Source organism: Dendrobates tinctorius, unplaced genomic scaffold, assembly GCF_039654945.1.
Source record: "Dendrobates tinctorius isolate UK_male_01 unplaced genomic scaffold, ASM3965494v1 ptg000151l, whole genome shotgun sequence".
NCBI classification, from domain to species: Eukaryota; Metazoa; Chordata; class Amphibia; order Anura; family Dendrobatidae; genus Dendrobates; species Dendrobates tinctorius.
This window is the reverse complement of record NW_027361818.1, coordinates 5,670,778-5,694,491: the sequence shown is the minus strand read 5'-3', so window position 1 is coordinate 5,694,491 and position 23,714 is coordinate 5,670,778. Positions and strand designations below refer to the sequence as shown.

At 45.5% G+C, this 23,714-nt stretch overlaps 1 protein-coding gene across 1 annotated transcript in view; it reads right to left on the bottom strand.

The window, feature by feature from the left end:
* Positions 1 to 1,249: 1,249 nt before the first annotated feature.
* The window catches only part of LOC141049890 (extracellular calcium-sensing receptor-like), a 43,542-nt gene continuing 21,077 nt past the window's right edge, over positions 1,250 to 23,714 (bottom strand). Inside the window, exons 3-5 of the mRNA XM_073546729.1 lie at positions 12,598 to 12,825; positions 2,262 to 2,385; positions 1,250 to 2,166 (exon numbers count right to left, since the gene is read on the bottom strand). Coding sequence (XP_073402830.1) covers positions 1,250 to 2,166; positions 2,262 to 2,385; positions 12,598 to 12,825 — 1,269 coding nt within the window. The remainder of the gene's footprint in view (positions 2,167 to 2,261; positions 2,386 to 12,597; positions 12,826 to 23,714) is intronic.

Here is a 23,714-nt window from a genome sequence, read left to right as displayed (position 1 = left end):
AAGATATATTCACTTTAGTGTCTATGACATCCTTAGCTTGGCATCCTGGTCCACCAGGAATGGGCACAAGTCTCCATAATGTGCATTATAATGTCATATGAGGCCTAGTAACTAAGCCTCATGTGACATTATGATGTTTCGCAATGATGGAAAAGCATAAACTAGCTGTCATAGAGAACCATACTGGATGCTGGGTTCATGGTAATGCGAGTCCAATTTCTCGTCTCCACCGTGTTCTCAGGACTTTGGTGGTCCCCAGCAGGAGTTTGACCATATACTTGTGCTCTTGCTATAATCCATCCATGAAACAGTGTGAACAAAGGCAAAGCTTCTCTCTCTCATCAACAATGGTTAACTGATTTCAACAGGAGTCAGAGACACTTTGCTGATCTTCTTTAATATAGGAATAGATGTAAGGGATCCCAGAAGTGTAATCAATGTTAGTGGTCCCCTTATGGCAATAAACTAAGGAATTACTGTGTTATGCTCACGTACTTACCAAAAATAATTGTAATATAATCTGTATGTCTGACTAGATATATGGAAATTATCTCTTTAGACAGGGAGAGGATTTGTCAAACCAAAACACTCCATTTGCTGACAAGTATTTTGGGGTGTTCGCCCCTCATCAGTGGAAAGCAGGAGATCTGATTTAGATGGATGAGAGGCCTCTGACTGGGTGTCTAAAGATATATTGCTTATCCTTGTGGAAAGTGCCAAGTCGATGCAAGGAGACTTATAAGCCATGTAAAGCTCCTGTGGGAAATTAAATATGCAAATAGCTTCTTCAGAGAAAATGAGAACTTTAACTCTAGTGCCTTCTATTGGAAGTAGCTATTTAAAAGTTATTATTGACTCTTTAACAAGCCTTCCCACATGCCTTAGGGTAACTTTCACATAGCCAAATCAGATTTCCTGTTTTGCACTAATGAGAAGAAAATACCTTGAAACACGTGTTTAGTTTTTCTTATTATTTTAGTAAATTTCAAGTTCTCTTTCTCTCTGAAGGGGCTATTTGCATAGTTAAATTCCCAGATGAGCATTGCATGGTCCATAAGTCTCCTTACACTGGCTTGGCACTCTCCAGAAGGAGATATATTACTTCTTAGATGACTTGATATAGTAACTCAAAAAAAGGATGTGTGACATAATTGGATAAGACTGTTTTATGACATACAGGATCATCTACTTATAGTAAACTTTTCTATATTCTGCAACAAAGACATCAACAGAACATATTATCTTGATGTCATCCATGGGGTTGGAACCTAACTTTCCTCATCAGGTATTCTCGGGAGTTCATGTAGGGTCGAAACAAAATGATAAAACATTTAGGAAGAAACATACAGATAACAAGAGCCCAAGTTGAAGAAAGAATGGCAAATATCTCCATAGTTACGGTGTACTTTCCTTGGGTGCTAAGGTAGGCTGGAATAAAAGACACCCAAACGCTAAGGAAGACCAACATGCTAAATGTGATAAATTTAGCTTCATTGAAGCTGTCCGGGAGTTTTCTGGCCATAAACGCAACAGCAAAGCTGGTAGATGCCAAGATACCAAGATATCCCAACATGCACCAAAAAGCAATAGTCGACCCTTCGTTACATTCAAGGCTGATGAGTGTTGGTTGAGTTTGTGTGTTGTACTGGGGAAATGGTGGAGCGAGTAATATCCAAATTATACATAAGAGAAATTGTAGTAAAGTACATATGGATATAAGTACAAAAGAAACCCAAAGGCTTGTCCATATTTTTAGCTGGCTATCTGGTTTTGTAGCCATGAAAGCGAATACTACTGTGATAGTTTTGGCCAAGATGCAAGAGACACAAAGTGCAAAAATAATGCCAAATGTGCACTGTCGAAGGAGACACTTCTCAGGCTGGGGCAGACCAATGAAGGCCAAGGAACAAAGGAAACAGAGAGACAGAGAAATAAGAAGAAAGCAGCTCAGATGGTAGTTGTTCGCCTTCACTATGGGACTGTTCTTGTATTTTATGAACAGTCGTAATATAGACGCAGGCACTAAAGAGGAAATTACTGTGGTTACTACCAAGGTTGAGCCCATTGGGTCTTCGTAAGAGAGATATTCTATGGTCTTTCGGAGACATGCAGTTTTTTGAAGGTTTGGCCATTGATCCCATGGACACTTGAGGCAATCAATAGCATCTAAAAGAAAACCAATAAAAAATGATATCAATTTTGTGTATTATATTTTACAGGAACTACATGTGTGAGTATACATAAGCAAATCAGTGTCTTGCCTGTTTGGTTTGAGATTTCTCCTTGATGACATGGAACACATTGAAAACAGCAAACAGGTTGCCCTTTTTTTGCAGCTTTCCTTAAACCGGGGGAACAACGTTCACTGCAGACCGAGAGAGGAACCTGAGGGCACAAGAACTAGAAATGAAAAGATGGAGGAGTTTTCCCATCATTACATGTTACATTAGACCTCTACACACACAGTCCATCAGAGATGCATCTATAACTCTAAGGCTCACAAAAAGCCAACTAGGTAGTTAACTAGGTCATTATTCGGGTTCATGTTCAGTAGCACAATATAACTTGCAGCACTTCAATGACAAGTGTCTTCTGTCATTGACTACAGGAATGATGGTCTTCTTAGCTGTCCACTACTGGAGAAGTTACAGATAGTGGAGGACTCCCAAGAAGAGTCTCGTGTTACCAGATTACACTGATGTACATTCAAAGTACATCAAGTTTTGAGGTGCTCAGGACTAAAAGTAGTCATCCAAAAAAAGTAGTATCACATGAGCCAAAGTGAAAAAGAACAGTAACATTTATAGTACCTTATGGGCTAAGAAGAATGGAGCTCTAAGGTGCTTGGATCAGTTAAAGAAGACTAAAGGCCCCTTTACATTTAACGATGCACCAGCGATCCCGACCACGATGCGACCCGGTCAGGATCGCTGGAGCATCGCTAAATGGTCGCTAGTGAGCTGCCACACAGGCAGATCTCACAGCAACGTAGCAACGCAGCAGCGGTCGTTACTTACCTTTCAGACGCGGCGATCCTGACCTCCTCCCGCCCGCGTCCACGCGTTGCTCGTCGGCGCCAGCAGAAAGCCCAGCAGGAAGCGCCCGACAAGAAATGGAGCTGCGCGATCTCGCGCGATCAGGGACAGACAGCGGGGGAGCCGGTCGGAGGTAAGTATCACACATAGCGATATCACTGCTGCGTCACAAAATCGGTGACGCTTTAGCGATATTGCTATGTGTAAAGCCTCCTTAAGGTCCTGTTGAACAGGGTGTGAAAAAGGAGGAGGAAGGATCAGAAGTGTTGAGCCTAAGATAGGAAAGATATGAAAGGTAGAGCTCGGGGAGTAGACCTGGAAGGAACATAGTAACATAGTAACATAGTTATTAAGGTTGAAGGAAGACTTTAAGTCCATCTAGTTCAACCCATATCCTATCCTAACTTGCCCTAACATGTTGATCCGGAGGAAGGCAAAAAAAACCATGTGGCAAACAGTAAGCTTCACACTGGGGAAAAAAATTCCTTCCCGACTTCACATACGGCAATCAGACTAGCTCCCTGGATCAACGCAATATTAAGGAAACTAGTGTATATACCCTGTAATATTATACTTTTCAAGAAAGGCATCCAGACCCTTCTTAAATTTTAGTAGGGAATCACTCATTACAACATCATATGGCAGAGAGTTCTTACAGTAAAGAATCTGCGTCTGTGAGTATGCTTAAACCTTCTTTCCTCCAGACGTAGCGGATGCCCCCTTGTCCCCGTCATAGGTCTAAGAGTAAAAAGATCATTAGAAAGGTCTTTGTATCGCCCCCGCATATATTTATACATTGTAATAAGATCATCCCTAAGCCTTTGATTCTCCAAACTAAATAACCCCAAGTGTAATAACCTGTCTTGGTATTGCAGACCCCCTAGTTCCCTCATAACCTTGGTCGCTCTTCTCTGCACCCGCTCCAGTTCAGCTATGTCTTTCTTATACACCGGAGACCAGAACTGTACACAGTATTCTAAGTGTGGTCGCACTAGTGACTTATATAGAGGTAAAATTATGTTCTCCTCATGAGCATCTATGCCTCTTTTAATGCATCCCATTATTTTATTTGCCTTTGCAGCAGCTGCTTGACACTGGCCACTAAATGTGAGTTTGTCGTCCACCCATACACCCAGGTCTTTTTCAGTGACAGTTTTTCACAGTGTTTTACAATTAAGCACATAATTATACATCTTGTTCGTTCTACCCAAGTGCATTACCTTACATTTATCCCCATTAAAGCTCATTTGCCATTTATCAGCCCAAGCTTCTAGTTTACATAAATCCTCAAGTAATATAAAATTGTCTTCCTCTGTATTGATTACCCTGCAGAGTTTAGTGTCATCTGCAAATATTGAAATTCTACTCTCTATGCCCCTTACAAGGTCATTAATAAATATGTTAAAAAGAAGCGGGCCCAAAACTGACCCCTGTGGTACCCCACTGCTAACCTTGACCCAGTCCAAGTGTGCTCCATTAATAACCACCCTTTGTTTCCTATCCCTGAGCCAGCTCTTAACCCACCTACACATATTTTGCCCTGTCCCCATTGTTCTCATTTTATGTATCAACCTTTTGTGTGGCACCGTATCAAAAGCTTTTGAAAAGTCCATGTACACCATGTCCACTGCATTCCCTTGGTCCAGTCGGGAACTTACCTCTTCATAAAAGCTTATCAGATTAGTCTGACAGGAACGGTCCTGTTATGAATGGGTCACCGAGGAGGAAAACAAAAACAAGCCAAGTCACAGAAAACCAGAGAGGTTGGTAACTATGCGGATTGCAGACCCCTGATCCTAACCACACAACTAACAGCAGCCGTGGAGCGTACCTACGATGAATCTAGATGCCTCGTCACAGCCGGAGGACTAAATGAGCCCAAAGCAAGAAAAGGGGAAAACTAAACTGCCCCAGAGCAGACCCCAAAGGAATAGACAGCCCCCACACATGTATTGACGGTGAAACAAGGTGAAAGCACAAACACAAGTAGGAAAATAGGCTGAGCAAACGATGGGGCCCACACTAACTAGAAAGGACAGGAAAGGAAAGACACTGTCTGCAATCATGCCAAAAAAACCCTGCAAATAATGTCCAACACTTCTGATAGCAAAAAAAACCCTGACGTCACTAGACTTCACGCACTATATCAGCACTCTGGCATATTCTGAGAACAGAGCAAAAAGAGGCCAATCTAATAAGGGACAAAAAGCAAACTGGCAAATACAGTAACATAAGAGTGGAAATTCAGCACAGCCCCAGCCAGGGTTGGCTGACCACCCAAAAACTGAATAGACAAAACGAAATCAAATGTGGACATGAGCAGAAATAGCTTAGCTTGAGATGACAGGAACTGAGCTGGAAACCAAGACTTCAAGAGGCAGAAAAAATCACCAGCATGGGAATAGGGAGTCGGCTGTTTTAAATCCAGTCTGAGACTCCAGATTTCCAATCCTCATCCTCATTATCAGGTGGCAGGTCTCTGCTAATTAAATCAGCTTCACTACCTCCTGCCACCACCAGAGGGAGCCTGGAAAGAGAACTTACGACTGGCAGACCAGAAAATGAAATCACAACGGTACCCCCCTTGAGGAAGGGTCACCGAACCCTCATCCACGCCACCAGGCCGATCAGGATGGGCCCGGTGAAAAGCACGAACCAATCTATTGGCATGAATGTCAGAGGCAGAGACCTAAGAATTATCCTCCTGGCCATAACCCCTCCATTTGACCAAATACTGGAGTCTCCGTCTAACCAAACGAGAATCCAATATTTTCTCTACCTCATATTCCACATTGCCTTTAACCAATACAGGGTCAGGAGGTGCCGCCATAAGAACTACTGGCTCAACAAACCTCTTCAACAGCGATTTGTGAAATACGTTATGGATCTTGAACGTAACTGGAAGAGCCAATCGAAAAGAAACAGGATTAAGAATCTCCAAAATCTTATAAGGTCCAATAAATCTTGGCTTAAACTTTGGAGACGCAACCTTCATAGAAATATTCTTGGACGACAACCAAACCATATCACCCACTTTAAACCGGGGACCAATGGTCCTATGTCGGTTGGAAAATCGCTGGGCCTTTTCCTGAGAGAGTGACAACTTATCCACCACTTGGTCCCAAATCTGCTGCATTCCGTCTACCACAGTGTCCACACCTGGGCAGGCCGAAGATTCCACTTGCCTTGAAGAGAATCGAGGATGAAACCCAAAGTTACAGAAAAAGGGTGACATCAAAGTGGCAGAACTAGCTCTATTGTTTAGCTCAAATTCGTCCAAGGGCAAAAATGAGATCCAGTCATCCTGATCCGCAGATATAAAACATCTCAAATAAGACTCCAAGGTCTGGTTTGTTCTCTCAGTCTGCCCATTGGTCTAAGGATGAAACACAGAGGAGAAAGATTACTGAATTCCCAGATAGGAACAAAAGGCTTTCCAGAATCTAGAAACAAACTAGACTCCTCTATCCGACACAATGTTCTCAGGAATCCCATGCAACCGAACCACCTGTTGTAAAAACAAGGGCACCAACTTTGAGGAAGATGGTAACTTTGGGAGTGGTACAAGATGGAACATCTTCGAAAATCTATCACAAATCACCCAGATAACAGTCATTCTCTGAGAGACAGGAAGATCAGAAATAAAATCCATTGAGATATGGGTCCATGGCCTTTTGGGCACCGACAGGGGCATCAACAACCCACTAGAACGAGAACAGGGTTTAGACCGAGAACAAGTCCCACAGGGCTGCACAAAATTCCTGACATCACGAGATAAGTCAGGCCACCAAAAAGACCGACTCACCAAATCTCTGGTACTAAAAATACCTGGATGACCAGCCAATGCGGAGCAATGAACTTCAGACATTACTCTCTTCCTCCACTGGTCAGAAACATACAATTTTCCCATAGGACAACGCTCAGGTTTATCCTCCTGAAATTCCTCCAGGGCGCGTCTCAAATCGGGAGAAATGGCAGAAAGAACTACCCCCTCACGTAGTATGGTAGTAGGCTCCGTCACAATAAGATAATCAGCAAAGAAACTCCTAGAAAGGGTGTCTGCCTTAACATTCTTAGTGCCAGGAAGAAAAGAGACCACAAAATTAAAAAATGCGTGAAAAACAAGGCCCACCTAGCCTGTCTAGGATTCAAGCGTTTGGCCGACTCCAGATAAATCAAATTCTTGTGGTCTAGCTCCCTCCAACCAATGTCTCCACTCTTCAAATGCCCATTTCATGGCCAACAATTCCCGATTCCTCACATCATAGTTGCATTCAGATGGGGAGAACTTTCGAGAAAAGAAGGCACAGGGATTCATCTTAGAAGTCACAAGATCTTTTTGGGACAAAACAGCTCCTGCACCAATCTCAGAAGCATCTACCTCCACCTGAAATGGAAATGAAACATCAGGTTTCTGTAAAACCGGAGCAGAAGTGAATCTCCGCTTAAGCTCCTAAAATGCTGAGACAGCCTCTGGAGACCAATTCATCACATCAGCGCCCTTCTTGGCCTGATCAGTCAGTGGTTTGACAATACCAGAAAAATTACCTATAAATTCACGATAGAAATTAGCAAAACCCAAAAACTTCTGGAGCGCCTTCAAAGAAGTGGGCTGAACCCAATCATAAATGGCCTGTACCTTGGCCGGGTCCATTTCAATAGTCGACGGAGACAAAATAAAACCCTAAAATGAAATTCTCTGTACACCAAAGAGGCATTTTGATCCCTTAACAAACAGGGAATTCTCCCTCAAAAGCGGAACACAGTCCGGACATGTTCCACATGAGAATCCCAATCACTGGAAAAGATCAAAATATCATCCAGATAGATGATCAAAAACTTATCCACAAAGTCCCGGAAAATATCATTCATAAAGGACAGGAAGACAGAAGGGGCATTAGTGAGCCCAAAAGGCATCACCAGGTACTCAAAATGTCCATCCGGAGTATTAAACGCCGTCTTCCATTCATCCCCGTGCTTCATGCGAATAAGATTATGCGCCCCCCTGAGGTCAAGCTTAGTAAACCAGCAGGCACTCTTAACTCTGGAGAATAAATCAGACATCAGTGGTAACGGGTACTGATATTTAACCGTCATCTTGTTAAGGGAACGATAATCAATACACGGTCTTAATGAACCATCTTTCCTGGCCACAAAAAAATCCAGCACCTAAGGGTGAAAAGGATGGTCTAATATGACCCTTCTCCAACGACTCCTTAATATAGGATCGCATAGCATCATGTTCGGGTACTGAAAAGTTGAAAAGCCGACCCTTGGGAAATTTACACCCAGGCATCAACTCAATTGCACAGTCATAACTCCTATGAGGAGGCAAAGACGCAGACTTACTCTCACTAAATACATCAGAAAAATCAGCCAAATAATCAGGAATATCATGAGACTGAGGAGAGGTGGAGAAAACAGCAATGTCCCTAAGAACACACTGACAACCTCAACTCACCACAGACACAGATTTCCAATCCAAAACTGGATTATGAGTTTGCAACCAGGGAAAACCCAGAACAATAGTATCATGCAAATTGTGCAGCACCAAAAATTTACAATTTTCTTGGTGGTCTGGGGCAACTCACATTATCACCTGGGTCCAAAACTGAGGTTTATTCTCCGCCAAAGGAGTAGCATCAATACCACTCAAAGGAATAGGCGTCCACAGAGGTATCATGGGAAAACCACAATGTTTAGCAAAGTCCAAATCCATCAGATTCAAAGCTGCTCCTGAATCTACAAAAGCCTTAGCGGAAAATGTGGATAAGGAGCAGATCAGAGTAATTGCCAAAAGAAACTTAGGTTGTACACTGCCCACAGCAAATGTGTGTGCAAAACGTTTCTCTCGTTTAGGGCAGACAGAAATAGTATGAGAGGCATCTCCACAGAAAAAACACAGCTTATTACGCTTTCTAAACTCCTGACGTTGCGCCCTAGGCAAAACCCCATCACATTGCATAGGTTCAGACGTTTGTTCAAAAGGTGGCAACGCTTCTCGTGTAGTTTTACGTTCACGTAAACGCCGATCAACTTGAATGGCTAATGACATAGAATCATCCAGACCAGAGGGAACAGGAAATCCCACCATAATATCTTTTACGGTCTCTGATAAACCCTTCCGAAAGAGAGCTGCCAATGCACCATCATTCCATGTAGTAAGGACCGCCCACTTTCGGAATTTTTGACAGTATAACTCTGCAGAATCCTGACCCTGGTTCAATGCCAACAGGGTTTTCTCAGCTTGATCAACAGCATTAGGTTCATCATACAACAACCCCAAGGCTTGAAAAAATGCATCCACATTAGTCAGATTGGGATTTTCAGGTGTCAGAGAAAAAGCCCAATCCTGGGGATCACCGCGCAGCAAGGAGATAACAATCTTAACCTGCTGCACAGAGCTCCCTGATGAGTTAGGCTTCAAGGCAAGAAATAATTTACAATTATTCTTAAAATTCAAAAATTTAGACCGATCCCCAGAAAACACATCAGGAGTAGGGATCTTAGGTTCAACAGAATGTGACTGAGTGAGATAGGTGGAAATTCCCCTCACTTCAGCAGCCAGCTGCTCCACACGATCAGACAATTGCTTAATCTCCATTAGGAAAAAAAATTCCTCCTACGGACCCAGAGAAAAAGAGGAAAAAAATACATATTAAAAAAAATTCTGACACTTTTTTTTTTTTTTAACAATTCTTTCCTGCTTTTGAGTACCCTAGAATCTGCGGTAAGGCTGGTGATTCTGTTATGAATGGGTCACTGAGGAGGAAACAAAACCAAGCCAAGTCACAGAAAACCAGAGAGGTTGGTAACTATGCGGATTGCAGACCCCTGATCCTAACCAAACAATTAACAGCAGCCGTGGAGCGTACCTACGATGAATCTAGATGCCTCGTCACAGCCGGAGGACTAAATGAGCCCAAAGCTAGAAAAGGGGAAAACTAAACTGCCCCAGAGCGGACCCCAAAGGAATATTCAGACACCACACATGTATTGACGGTGAAACAAGATGAAAGCACAAACACAGGTAGGAAAATAGGCTGAGCAAATGATGGGGCCCACACTAACTAGACAGGACAGGAAAGGATAGACACTGTGTGCAATCACGCCAAAAAAACCCTGCAAATAATGTCAACACTTCTGATAGCAAAAAAAACCCTGAAGCCACTAGACTTCACCCACTATATCAGCACTCTGGCATATTTTGAGAACAGAGCAAAAAGAGGCCAATCTAATAAGGGACAAAAAGCAAACTGGCAAATAAAGTAACATAAGAGTGGAAATTCAGCACAGCCCCAGACGAGGCTGGCTGACCACACAAAAACTAAATAGACAAAACCAAATCAAATGTGGACATGAGCAGAAATAACTTAGCTTGAGATGACAGGAACTGAGCTGGAATAGGGAGTCGGCTGTCTAAAATCCAGTCTGAGACTCCAGATGTCCAATCCTCGTCCTCATTATCAGGTGGCAGGTCTCTGCTAATTAAATCAGCTTCACTACCTCCTGCTACCACCAGAGGGAGCCCGGAAAGAGAACTCATGACTGGCAGACCAGAAAATGAATTCACAACAGGTCCCTTGTAAACCCATGTTGACATTGGGTCATGAGGTTATTCTTCTCCAGATACTCCAGTATAGTATCTCTTAGAAAACCCTCCAGGATTTTACCCACAATTGAGGTTCAACTTACTGGCCTATAATTTCCAAGTTCAGTTTTTGTCCCCTTTTTGAATATTGGCACCACATTTGCTATACGCCAGTCCAGTGGCACAGACACAGGGTATCTTTAAAGATTAAAAATAATGGTCCATCTATGACTGTGCTTAATTCCTGCAGTACTCGGGGGTGTATCCCATCCGGGCCCGGGGATTTGTCAATTTTAGTGATATTTAGACGCCGCCGTACTTCCTGCTGGGTTAAGCAGGTGACAATTAATGGAGAATTTTTATCCCTGATCATGTTATCCGTCATGGGATTTTCTTGTGTAAATACTGTTGAAAAAAAGGGACCTCTTTTCTGATATTTCATGAAAAAAGAAATGACAGTTGAGGCCTGTGGGAAATAACACTGTCCTGGAATTCTGGAATTGAGTCCTGTGAAGAGACCAGGAACCTTAGAAAGTACTTTGTCTGATCAGTGTTATAATTCAGTCAGTGATGTAACCATAATGGATTTTTACCTCCTAAAATTACAGTAAAAAGTTTTTGTGCTGCTAGAACGCGCAGAGAAAACTAAATTTGAACTAAATTTTAGTTCTAAAACTGATTTTGGTCTGCAACTGTTTTTTTTTAAAGAACTTGACTTGTTTTTCAAGGTTTTTAAGGTTGAAAAAAGCATCATCCTAGATACATCACAACCTGTCACCTTGCAGATCAGTCGTGATGTCAGAAGTCTGACCCTGGCCAATTACAGACAAGTTGTTAGGGTTGCGGATGGCACTAAATCTAAAATATAAGGAAGTGCGATCGCAACCCGGGGTCCACCGTGCAGAGGTGGAAACTGCTGCTCAGTAATGTAGGAACACTAAACACTGGGGGTTAACTGCTGATCCGGTGTGTAAAGGAGCGAACTCTGTTACCTCACAGAGCCGCTGGAACAAGTACCAGAGCCTGTTTATCCTCACAGGACTCGGCAAGAGAGCGTCAGTGCTAAGACACAGGGCTCTGCCCAAGGACTCAGGGTTAGAGCCCCTCTAGCCCCACTAGCGCTCAGCACCGCAACCATGATGCCTGAACAGGCACCTATAGAATGCTGTACCCTGTTAGAAGTCACAGGGTGCAGCTGAACGTCGCTTACCGCACAGCACAGCTCTGGCGGATGCCACTAATCAGCCTAACCTCAGGCCTGGAAAGCACATAGGACACGCACGGTGCCGCATTAACGGATGCTGCAGTACCTGCGGTAGCGTAGTGCCTTAGGTAGATTGGCGCACACAGGTGCTAGCATGTGTGAGGAGCTGGGAGCACTGCGGTGCTAGGCAATTCCATACAACTCGGCGCTGACGCTGAACTCTAAACCCTACCAACATGCGTATCAAAGGGAAGGGGTTTCCTAATGAGTCATTCAGCGGTTCACAAGCATCCATCATCACACACTCTACCAATAACACTGTATACTAGCACATGGCCGTGTGGCCATGCGACTCTTTTATAGCAGCGTCCTTCCGGGACCTTCCTAGTGGTCCAATGAGAGCAGCAATAGGACCTGAGCATGTGAGTTCAGACCTCCAATGAGAGGACTTCCCACGGGCATGCTCAGTGGGCCGAAGGAAGGACATAGTCCCAAGAGCTGCTCGCTGCTGGCTATTGAAGGTTACTGTAGCTGAACCCTGATTAGCAGCAGTAACCAAGCCAACAGTAGTAGCCTGAGCAAGACGCTGGGAATGACATCTTTGCTGAGCAGGCTCCCCTGCAGCCGGAGAGGAAAGGGAGAATGCAGAAGGCAAGGATCAGGATTCCTCCTGTGCAGAGGCAGGAACCCGATGCCTAACATAAGTGGCCATCAATAACAATGGTTTGTTTTATGTGGTAAAATGGTTGTATTTTTTTTCATCCTACCTTCTGTTCCCCTGAAGACCACTGTATGAAACTTGGGTTTATTTGAAAAATTTGATCTGAAGATCTAGTGGTGTCATAGCTTCCAACTTTGATGTGTTTTATGGTATCCTCTGGGCTTAGCTGCCAGTTGACGATATCATAGACAGCAGGTGGGTCGCCATTATCATCAAAATACAGTTCTTGACCACTACTCAGTCTAATCCTAGCTTGCTTAATATATTTAAGAAGCTGTAAAAAAAAGTAATTAGAGACAAATGTCAAATTAATGGCCCATTTATGTGGCCCTGTTAATAGATTTTTTGAGAAGTCAAGCTTCTACTATGGATGGGCAAAAACGCCAATCACAGCTGTTCACCCCTTAGATGTTACAGTGTAGTCAATGCTGTCTGTGGCATTTAAGTGGTTTGACCGCGGAAAGGACTTCCTTTGACTGTCCCCAGCGCCCTGGAAATCCCAGAGGCAAGGCCTGATTGAATGTCAATCTTACAGTGAGAGGCATAATGCTCTACAGGATATAAATACGTGTATTACAGCATATTATAGAAGAGATCAAATGATCACATGATCAAATAAAATGAAATATTCAATGGTCCCACATTGACTTGAATTTATAGATTAGCACAAATATTTTGTTAAACAAACGATGTGAATCCACTGGGATTAGAGAACCTATAGATATGACACACAACTACAAATAAATACAATTTCCAAGAAGTGGGGTAGTGACAATATATCAAGTATAAGCAGACCCGAGTATAAGCCGAGGCACCTACTTTTGCCAAGAAAAACTTGGTAAGCTTATTGACTCAAGTATAAGCCGGGTATGTGGGTCACCCTCCCAGGGCTGTGGGGTACTCGGAACCGGGCCAGTCTCTCAGATGGGAATGTCACAGCAGCGGTGACCCGGTCCATGGCTCTGTGCGCCCATGTAAAAAGGGTTGAGTTGGGAATAAAGTGATTCGTGACGCCACCTGTGGTGTTCGGCAATGAGGATGTTAAGCCGACGCTGCAGACAGATCCTCTGGGACAGATGGTGGAGTGCAGCAATGATGGTGTAGCCCTCCACAGGCAGGGCTGTAGTCCCAGGGCAGTGTAGCTGAATGTTTAGGAAGAGGGTGCAGTGTTTGGCACAGAGATGTAGCAGTGCCGGGGAGGTTGCAGCAAGAAGGCAATGACACAATAGGTTGCAGTTTCTTTACCTTTACTTGGCAAATGCAGTCCAGGGTCCTGGTTAGAGATGGCACAGGAAAAGGCTAGCCTGGAAGCAACTCAGGGATCTCTCTATCAGATGGGTTGTGTAGTCTCCTTCCTAGCGCTGGCTTGAGGTACATGCAGTACAGAGTTACACTGAAGTTCCTCCTTCTTATCTTCTCTTAGAACTACCTCATATGGCAGACAGCTGTAGCCTCCTATCTCTCTTGGCTCACCCGTCGCTGTTGTGCCTCCGAGTCTTAGGTGGGAATAGAGCATTTACAGCTTCCTATTCCTCTGGTTTCTGTTGCAGGACCTTCAGTATCCATACAACCGTGGAGACCAGGCTACAGATCATGCGTTGTCACTGGGAGGGAGCTCTCTATCCTCAGCTCCTCTCCACATGTCTACACACGTTGCCCTCCTCACACTAACTCCCTCACTCCTTCCTGGCCCCCAGAGACAGCTCCTCCCCTCAGTTCTGGGTTCAGAGCTCCCTCTGCTGACCTGGAGTGGGAACTATGTTGCATGAAAATGATTAACTGATAGAGAGACCCTTCATTGCTTCCAAGCCTGACATCACCCTCCCTGGAGGAAGGCAATGCCACTGTGGCGACCATACTCCAGGGGGCGCCACATTCCCCCCTAGTGCAAGTCAGTACTCCTGGACTGATGAAAAACGTGAAAAACATATAAACAATATGAAGGTTATAAGATTTAAGAAAAATGAAAAATTTACAAAAATTAAAGGCTCCGAAAATAGTCCTATGATGATACAGTTGTGGCCAAAAGTATTGACACCCCTGCAATTCTGTCAGATAATACTCAGTTTCTTCCTGAAAATGATTGCAGACACAAATTCTTTGGTATTATTATCTTTATTTAATTTGTCTTAAGTGAAAAAACACAAAAGAGAATGAAGCAAAAAGCAAAACATTGATCATTTCACACAAAACTCCAAAAATGGGCCAGACAAAAGTATTGGCACCCTCAGCCTAATACTTGGTTGCACAACCTTTAGCCAAAATAACTGCGACCAACCGCTTCCGGTAACCATCAATGAGTTTCTTACAATGCTCTGCTGGAATTTTAGACCATTCTTCTTTGGCAAACTGCTCCAGGTCCCTGATATTAGAAGGGTGCCTTCTCCAAACTGCCATTTTTAGATCTCTCCACAGGTGTTCTATGGGATTCAGGTCTGGACTCATTCCTGGCCACCTTAGAAGTCTCCAGTGCTTTCTTTCAAACCATTTTCTAGTGCTTTTTGAAGTGTGTTTTGGGTCATTGTCATGCTGGAAGACCCATGACCTCTGAGGGAGACCCAGCTTTCTCACACTGGGCCCTACATTATGCTGCAAAATTTGTTGGTAGTCTTCAGACTTCATAATGCCATGCACACAGTCAAGCAGTCTGGTGCCAGAGGCAGCAAAGCAACCCTAAAACATCAGGGAACCTCTGCCATGTTTGACTGTAGGGACCGTGTTCTTTTCTTTGAATGCCTCTTTTTTTCTCCAGTAGACTCTATGTTGATGCCTTTGCCCAAAAAGCTCTACTTTTGTTTCATCTGACCAGAGAACATTCTTCCAAAACATTTTAGGCTTTTTTAGGTAAGTTTTGGCAAACTCCAGCCTGGCTTTTTTATGTCTCGGGGTAAGAAGTGGGGACTTTCTGGGTCTCCTACCATACAGTCCCTTTTCATTCAGATGCCGACGGATAGTATGGGTTGACACTGTTGTACCCTCGGACTGCAGGGCAGTTTGAACTTGTTTGGATGTTAGTCGAGGTTCTTTATCCAACATCCACGCAATCTTGCGTTGAAATCTCTTGTCAATTTTTCTTTTCTGTCCACATCTAGGGAGGTTAGCCACAGTGCCATGGGCTTTAAACTTCTTGATGACACTGCGCACGGTAGACACAGGAACATTCAGGTCTTTGGAGATGGACTTGTAGCCTTGAGATTGCTCATGCTTCCTCACAATTTGGTTTCTCAAGTCCTCAGACAGTTCTTTGGTCTTCTTTCTTTTCTCCATGCTCAATGTGGTACACACAAGGACACAGGACAGAGGTTGAGTCAACTTTAATCCATGTCAACTGGCTGCAAGTGTGATTTAGTTATTGCCAACACCTGTTAGGTGCCACAGGTAAGTTACAGGTGCTGTTAATTACACAAATTAGAGAAGCATCACATTATTTTTCGAACAGTGCCAATACTTTTGTCCACCCTCTTTTTTATGTTTGGTGTGGAATTATATCCAATTTGGCTTTAGGACAAGTCTTTTTGTGTTTTTTCATTTAAGACAAATTAAATGAAGATAATAATACCAAAGAATTTGTGTTTGCAATCATTTTGAGGATTATCTGACAGAATTGCAGGAGTGTCAATACTTTTGGCCACAACTGTAAGTCCAAGCATCAATGTCCATGGTCCATTCCTGGGCAAATGGTGAACTATGTACAAAGTTGTTTTTACCACACATAGTCCTGTGGTACAAATGTCCAGTAAAACAAAATGAAATTATTCAAAATGGTGGGGTTCTTACAGAGGCTCTGTAGGCAAAAAACTTAAACGTTACTTATCTACATGTACAGGCTAACATTTACATTATTTGTTACTTAGATACGAAATCTTAGAGGGGGAATACCTTGGGTACTACAGAATGACCTGCGTAGCACTGGTGTTGTTGGGGTTCTCACTGGTTGTCTGATGCTAACTACTGGTGCAGTGTGAACTGTACTGGCTACAATACTGGTGGTTCTGGGTAGTACCTAGGACCTAGGACCTAGGACCACTTCTATTCACTGTAGGTAAACTGGGTAGTAGCTGTCTGCGAACTCTTAGACTCAACATGGGTATGACAGATTCACCACTGACAAGGCGAAGCTTCTCTGGCTCCACTGTTGGAGTGGCATCTGCTACCTGAACTTCCTGATTTTCAGAGTTCTCCTGAGTCACTTCTTGCACTGCCAGTAGGGGAAATGTCAACACTGGCACCACTATGGCATCATTTACTTTAGTGCAATTTGCGGGGAATTCCCCAAGTATAGTGCTGACCTTTTCTTCTTCTTCTATGGGTTGGATGTTACTTTGTTCTTCCAATCTTTCTTTTAACTGGTCAGGGCATAATTTCAAATGATCTCTTGATATTGCTGTTGACTGTTGAGGTTTCTCCTCCATCTTTACTAATAAGGTGCACCTTGGTATTGTCAAAGTTTGAGGGTAGAATGGTGTAGGGTTCAGCTTCCCATTGGTCATCCAATTTATGCAGTCTTCTTTTCCTCTTGAGGACTTGTTCTCCTGGTGACAAGGGAACTGCAGGTGCATGTTGGTTGTAGTGCCTTTCTTTCTTTTGCCTTGCCTGAGCTAGACTCTTCTCCACACACTCTGGTGATGTTACTTCAGGTGTCAGGACTCCCATATCCAAATCAATAGGCAGCTTACCAGGCCTCGCTCTCATTAGGTAGGCTGGAGTGCAGTTGGTGGAATTCACAGGAATGTGGTTGTAGAGGTCTACCAGATCTGGCAACTTTTCTGGCCACAGATTCCTCTCCTCCAAAGGCAAGGTCTTCAGCAGGTCGATCACCACCTGGTTCATCTTTTCACACATTCCATGGGTCTGTGGATGGTATTGTCCGGATCTTCTTACAACCGTACAAGTTACAGAATTCCTGGAACACTTCTGCCTCAAAGCTGGACCTTGATCTGTAAGCACTCGCTCAGGATATCCATGTGGTCTACAGAAGTGCTGTTGAAAGGCTCTGGCTGCTGTCCTGGCTGTTTGATCTTTGACAGGCACAACTACCAGGAATCTTGAGCAGTGGTCCACGATGGTAAGAGCATAGACATAGCCTGTACGGCTTGGGACCAGCTTCACATGGTCCAGGGCAAACAACTCAAATGGTTGTTTAGTTATTATTGGCTGTAGAGGAGCTCTCTGGCTGTTTCGATCCTTTCTGCACAGGTTACATTGTCAACACTCCCGGCACCACTTTTCAATGGCTTTCCTCATACTAGCCCAGTAGAATCTCTCCCGGAGCAAGGCTTCCAACTTCTTCCATCCGAAGTGTCCAGCTCCATTGTGGTATGCTTCCAAGACCATTGATGTCTTTCTCTTTGGGACTACCACCTGCCAGACCAGCTCATGAGTGCGGGCATTGATACTCCTCCGACACAGCTTTCCTTCACAGATAAACAGCCGGCCTCTTTCCTTCCACAACTGCTGGGTTTCTTCAGGAGCATCCGACTCTGGGCGTGAGTCAGCTTGTGACAGTAGCTCCTTCACCATGCGGACTGCGGGGTCACTATCCTGCGTTTCTGCCCAATCAAGATGGGGCAATGGATTTAGGGTGACCTCTTTCAAGCCAGACCGCCTGTTTCTCACTCCTTGAGCACGTTGGGCTGCAATTGGCCAGTGGAAGGGAGGTAACTCTATTTCTTCAAGAGCCTCAGGGTCTTCTCCTGCATCTGGCAGATTAGGCATTCTGGACAGCGTGTCAGCATTGGCATTCTTGTGCCCTGCTCGGTACTTGATGGTAAACTCATAGTTAGACAGCCAAGCCATCCATCGCTGCTCCAGTGCACCTAGCTTGGCAGTTTCCAAGTGAGTCAACGGGTTGTTGTCCGTGAAGATGGTAAACTTGGCTGAAACTAGGTAATGCTTGAACCTTTCAGTCACAGCCCAGACTATGGTGAGGAACTCCAGCTTGACGGAACTGTAGTTGTCAGGGTTCCTTTCAGTGGGACAAAGCTTCCTGCTGGCGTAGGAGATCACCCTTTCTTTGCCATTCTGTACCTGTGACAGTACTGCTCCAAGTCCCACGTTGCTGGCATCAGTGTACAACACAAATGGTTTGTCATAATCTGGGTAGGCCAGAACTTCATCCCCTGTGAGAGCCATCTTCAGTCGAGTGAAGGATCTCTCCAACTCCTCAGTCCATTCAAAGGATAAACTTTTCTGTTTGGCCTTCTTGGACTGCCTCACCAGGAGATTTTGCATAGGGGTGGCAATGTCCGTGAAGCCTTTGATGAATCTTCGGTAGTAGCCTACCAATCCGAGGAATTGGCGTACTTCATGGAGGTTGCTGGGCTTCGGCCAGTCCCGGATGACTGTGACTTTGTCCGGATCTGATGCCACACCTTCTGCACTCACTACATGACCGAGGTACTGTACCTTGGGCTTCAGGAGGTGGCATTTGGAAGGCTTCACACATTCAGGCCAAAGTTGGACAGGGCTTCGAACACCTCAGCCAGGTGCTTCAGATGGTCTTCATAAGTCTTGGAGAAAACAATGACATCATCGAGGTCCAACAGGACCGTCTCGAAGTTCTTGTGTCCCAGGCAGCACTCCATCAGCCGTTGAAATGTTCCTAGGGCGGTGCAGAGCCCGAATGGCATATAGTTGAACTCACAGAGACCCATTGGGGTGGTAAATGCTGTTTTCTCCTTGTCTGCCTCTGCCACGGGAACCTGCCAACACCCACTAGTGAGATCTATGGTGGAAAAGTAGTTAGCAGTTTTAAGTGCAGCTAAGGACTCCTCAATTCTGGGTAATGGGTAGGCATCTTTATGTGTAATGCTGTTAATTTTCCTGTAATCAACACACATTCTCATGGTACCATCCTTTTTCTTTACAAAATCTATTGGAGCTGCCCAGGGGCTACAACTGTCTCTGATAACCCCAGCTTCCTTCATCTCTCTCAATATACCTTTAGCACATTGGTATTGTGTTGGGGGTATAGACAGGTACCTTTCTTTAATGGGTGGATGATCTCCAGTGGGGATACGTGTTGAACCCCTTTTTTCTTCCCAGAATCTAGGGGGTGTTTACTGAATACCCGCTCATACTCCTGGGTCACTCTATAAACCCCATTTTTCTGGTATGAAGGTGTGGAGTCAGTTCCCACCTGCAGTTGCTGGCACCACGCCTCCAGCTGCTTTACAGAGCCATTGTCCTCCACCTGATCGGATGAGACCAAGGGCTCTGCTGCCTGCATTGCATTGTTGCTGACAGTAAGCAGCTTAGCAACTGTGGCATACCGAGGTATTGTGGCTTCCTCCTCCCCACAATTCAAAAGGCGTACAGGTACTCTCCCTTTTCGGACATCAACTACCCCTCTGGCTGTCAGGACAGTGGGCCTGCTATCAGAGTACACTGGCTCTACCATTGCCTGGTAATCTTTTCCTCTGAGGCCTATGGCTGCCTGACACCAAATCAATATTTCCCATCTGGGGGGTATTGCAATGGGGAAAGCATCATTCACTCTGACGCTGCCAATTTCTCCGCCAGTGAGTTCTACCTGCTGTCTTTGCATCAGGGCCTTGATCTCCTTCTGCAGGACTCATTGTTCACTGGAAACAGCAGTCTCAACCACCTGTTGCAACAAGACAATAACCTTGGAAAGACAGTTTTCAATTACATTGGTACCAAGAGTCATCATTGGATTACATTCTCGTCGATCAATAACCACAACTATCAGGCCTTGAGATTTTAGCTCTACCCGACCCACTTTAACAGTAATTTCTCTACATCCCACTTGCGGTAAAGACTGACCATTACTGGCAACTACTATGAGTTCATCACTTGGGCCGCGAGCAAGTTCAGAATCAGCCCAATAACGCTTGTAAAGGACATAGGGCATAGTTGTCACCTGGGAGCCAGTGTCCAGCGAAGCGTTCATGGGGATACCATCAATCACCACTGGGTGGACTGGTCTCCCTCCAACATACTTGGCTCGCCAGTTCTTGGGCCTTGTGGTCCTACTCCTGGGGGTTGGCCCTCTGCCCCAGGGGTTGCTCATTTAAATAACAGTACCTTGCAATGTGGCCTGCCTTGTGACAGTGACGACAGATGGGACGTCGGTCCTGGTCATAGCAATCGTTGTTCCTTCCTCTGAGTGGCGGGATCCTCTTCTTTAGCCATGGGACATCCTCTGGACTGGAGGTGAGCTGGATCTTCTCCTTGGAGGATACCTGCAGGGACTGCACGGTCTCAGCAAGTGCAGCCATACCTTTGGTCAACTCCTGGACCTGAAGACGCAGCTCTTCAGTTGGATCTTTATCTAGAGTCTGGGCACCAGCCTCCACAGGGATGGAAGGGAAAGATGTTGCTTCCTGGTGGTAGGTGATCGCTGGGCGCCTAGGGGCACTGGACGGTTGACAGTTGGTTCCTGCAGCACCCGGATAGCCCTGTCCTTGAAATCAGCAAAGTCCAGATCAGGGTTCTGTAGGGCTATGATGCGCAGCTGTGCTCGGTGGGTGCTGGATAGGAGTACCTCAATGAACTGCTCCTTTAGCAGTCCGTCTCCATCTTTTACACTACCTGGATCAATCTGCTCAACGGCTCGCAGCGCCTCCTGCAGGTTAAGAGCATAGTCCCTTATACTGTCCTGCGCTCTCTGCTTGCACCCAAAGAATCTCATCTTTATTTCAGCTGCAGTGCGGGTGTCAATGGTGCTTCTCAGCTTGGCCAGAATCTTTTTAACAGTCTCTTTGTCAGTGTCCTGCCAGGCTTTTACCTCCCTCTGTGCTGCACCTGTTAGCTGCCCAATAAGGATGTTCACCTTCTGGCTTTCAGACAGAGGATACACTTCAAACAAACTGCACAGTCTCTCTTTGAAGTCACTCAGGGTATGTGACTCCCCTGAATATTGCGGTAGCCAGGCCACTCTCGGTATGTACGGCATGGACAGCGATATTATGGGGACCGCTGTGGTGGGTGCGATTGGAGCCGCAGCTGCGTTGGGCCCTGCATCTTGCGGCGCTGGGAGGCTAGCTGGAGCATCCGCCGCTGCTTTGGCATTGTCCTCAGACATTTTCTCTCCCTCCTAGTTAACATGGGCCAGGACACGGGGTTGCGTTGGCTTACCGGATGCCGCTCCTCGGCTGGATCAGGGGACGCCGGAACTGCAGGCCTCAGCTTCTCACTTCCCACGCGCTCTTCTCCTTTCGCGCTTCTCAGCTGGCTCCGACCATGAAGGTCTGCCCCCTTTTCTTCCCACGTGCGCCAATCAGCAGGATAATGGTGGCAATGGTGCCAATTTCGCACACAGTCTATAGCACCATACATAGTCTCTGGCACACAGGACCCGGGGATACCGGGCTCCGTTAATCCTGTTCGTGACGCCAAAATTGGTCGCCCTCCCAGGGCTGTGGGGTACTCGGTACCGGGCCGGTCTCTCAGATAGGAATGTCACAGCAGCGGTGACCCGGTCCGTGGCTCTGGGCGCCCATGTAAAAGGGGGTGATTTGGGAATAAAGTTTATAAGTGATTTGTGACGCCACCTGTGGTGTTTGGCAATGAGGATGTTAAGCCAATGCTGCAGACAGATCCTCTGGGACAGATGGTGGGGTGCAGCAATGATGGTGTAGCCCTCCACAGGCAGGGCTGTAGTCCCAGGGCAGTGTAGCTGAATGTTTAGGAAGAGGGTGCAGTGTTTGGCACAGAGATGTAGCAGTGCCGGGGAGGTTGCAGCAAGAAGGCAAGGACACAATAGGTTGCAGTTTCTTTACCTTTAGTTGGCAAATGCAGTCCAGGGTCCTGGTTAGAGATGGCACAGGAAAAGGCTAGCCTGGAAGCAACTCAGGGATCTCTCTATCAGATGGGTTGTGTAGTCTCCTTCCTAGCACTGGCTTGAGGTACATGCAGTACAGAGTTACACTGAAGTTCCTCCTTCTTTTCTTCTCTTAGAACTACCTCGTATGGCAGACAGCTGTAGCCTCCTATCTCTCTTGGCTCACCCGTCGCTGTTGTGCCACCGAGTCTTAGTTGGGAATAGAGTATTTACAGCTTCCTATTCCTCTGGTCTCTGTTGCAGGACCTTCAGTATCCATACAACCGTGGAGACCAGGCTGCAGATCATGCGCTGTCACTGGGAGGGAGCTCTCTATCCTCAGCTCAACCTCCAGCTTCTCTCCACACGTCTACACACGTTGCCCTCCTCACACTAACTCCCTCACTCCTTCCTGGCCCCCAGAGACAGCTCCTCCCCTCAGTTCTGGGTTCAGAGCTCCCTCTGCTGACCTGGAGTGGGAATTATGTTGCATGAAAATGATTAACTGCTAGAGAGACCCTTCATTGCTTCCAAGCCTGACATCACCCTCCCTGGAGGAAGGCAATGCCACTGTGGCGACCATACTCCAGGGTGCGCCACATATGCATTGTCCCCTCATCCCTATGTGGTATATATGGCTTCCCAGTCCCTGTCATTTTTGCATGGCTCCCCTGTCCCCAGGCCCTGTCATTGCATGTATGGTTCCCCAGTCTGTTATGAATGAGTCACCGTAGGAGGCAGACACAAAAATAGCAGCCAAGTCCAGAAAACCGGAGAAGTTGGCAACTATCAGATTGCAGACCCCTGAACCTAACAACACAACTAGCAGTAGCTGTGGGGGGTTCCTACGGTGCCCTAGACCCCTCGATCACAGCTGGAGATACTAAATAGCCTAAAGACAGAAAAGGAAAACTAAACTGCCCCAGAGCAGACCCCAAAGTAAAAGGCAGCCCCCAACATATAATGACGGTGAAGCAAGATGAAAAAACACACACACAGATAGAAAGATAGGCTGAGCAAACAATGGGGCCCAAACTCACTAAAATAGGACAGGATAGGATAGGAGCTGTCTGCAATCTGCAAAAACCCTGAAAAGACATAAGCCAACAGGCTGATATGGAAAAAGGCCCTGAAGCAGCTAGGCTTCAAAAACTATATCAGCACTCAGGTATTTTCTGAAGACAGAGCTAAAGGAATTCAGATCACCCCAGCAGGGAATGACAGAAATCCAGCAAAAACAAAAACAACATACAAATGCAAACGGAAGAGCAGAAAACTTAGCTTTTGGAGAGCAGGAATTCAGACTGGTATCCAAGGATCCACAGAGAAATCACCCGCAGAGCAGACGGGCGTGGACAGCCTTATATCCAGTCAGAAAC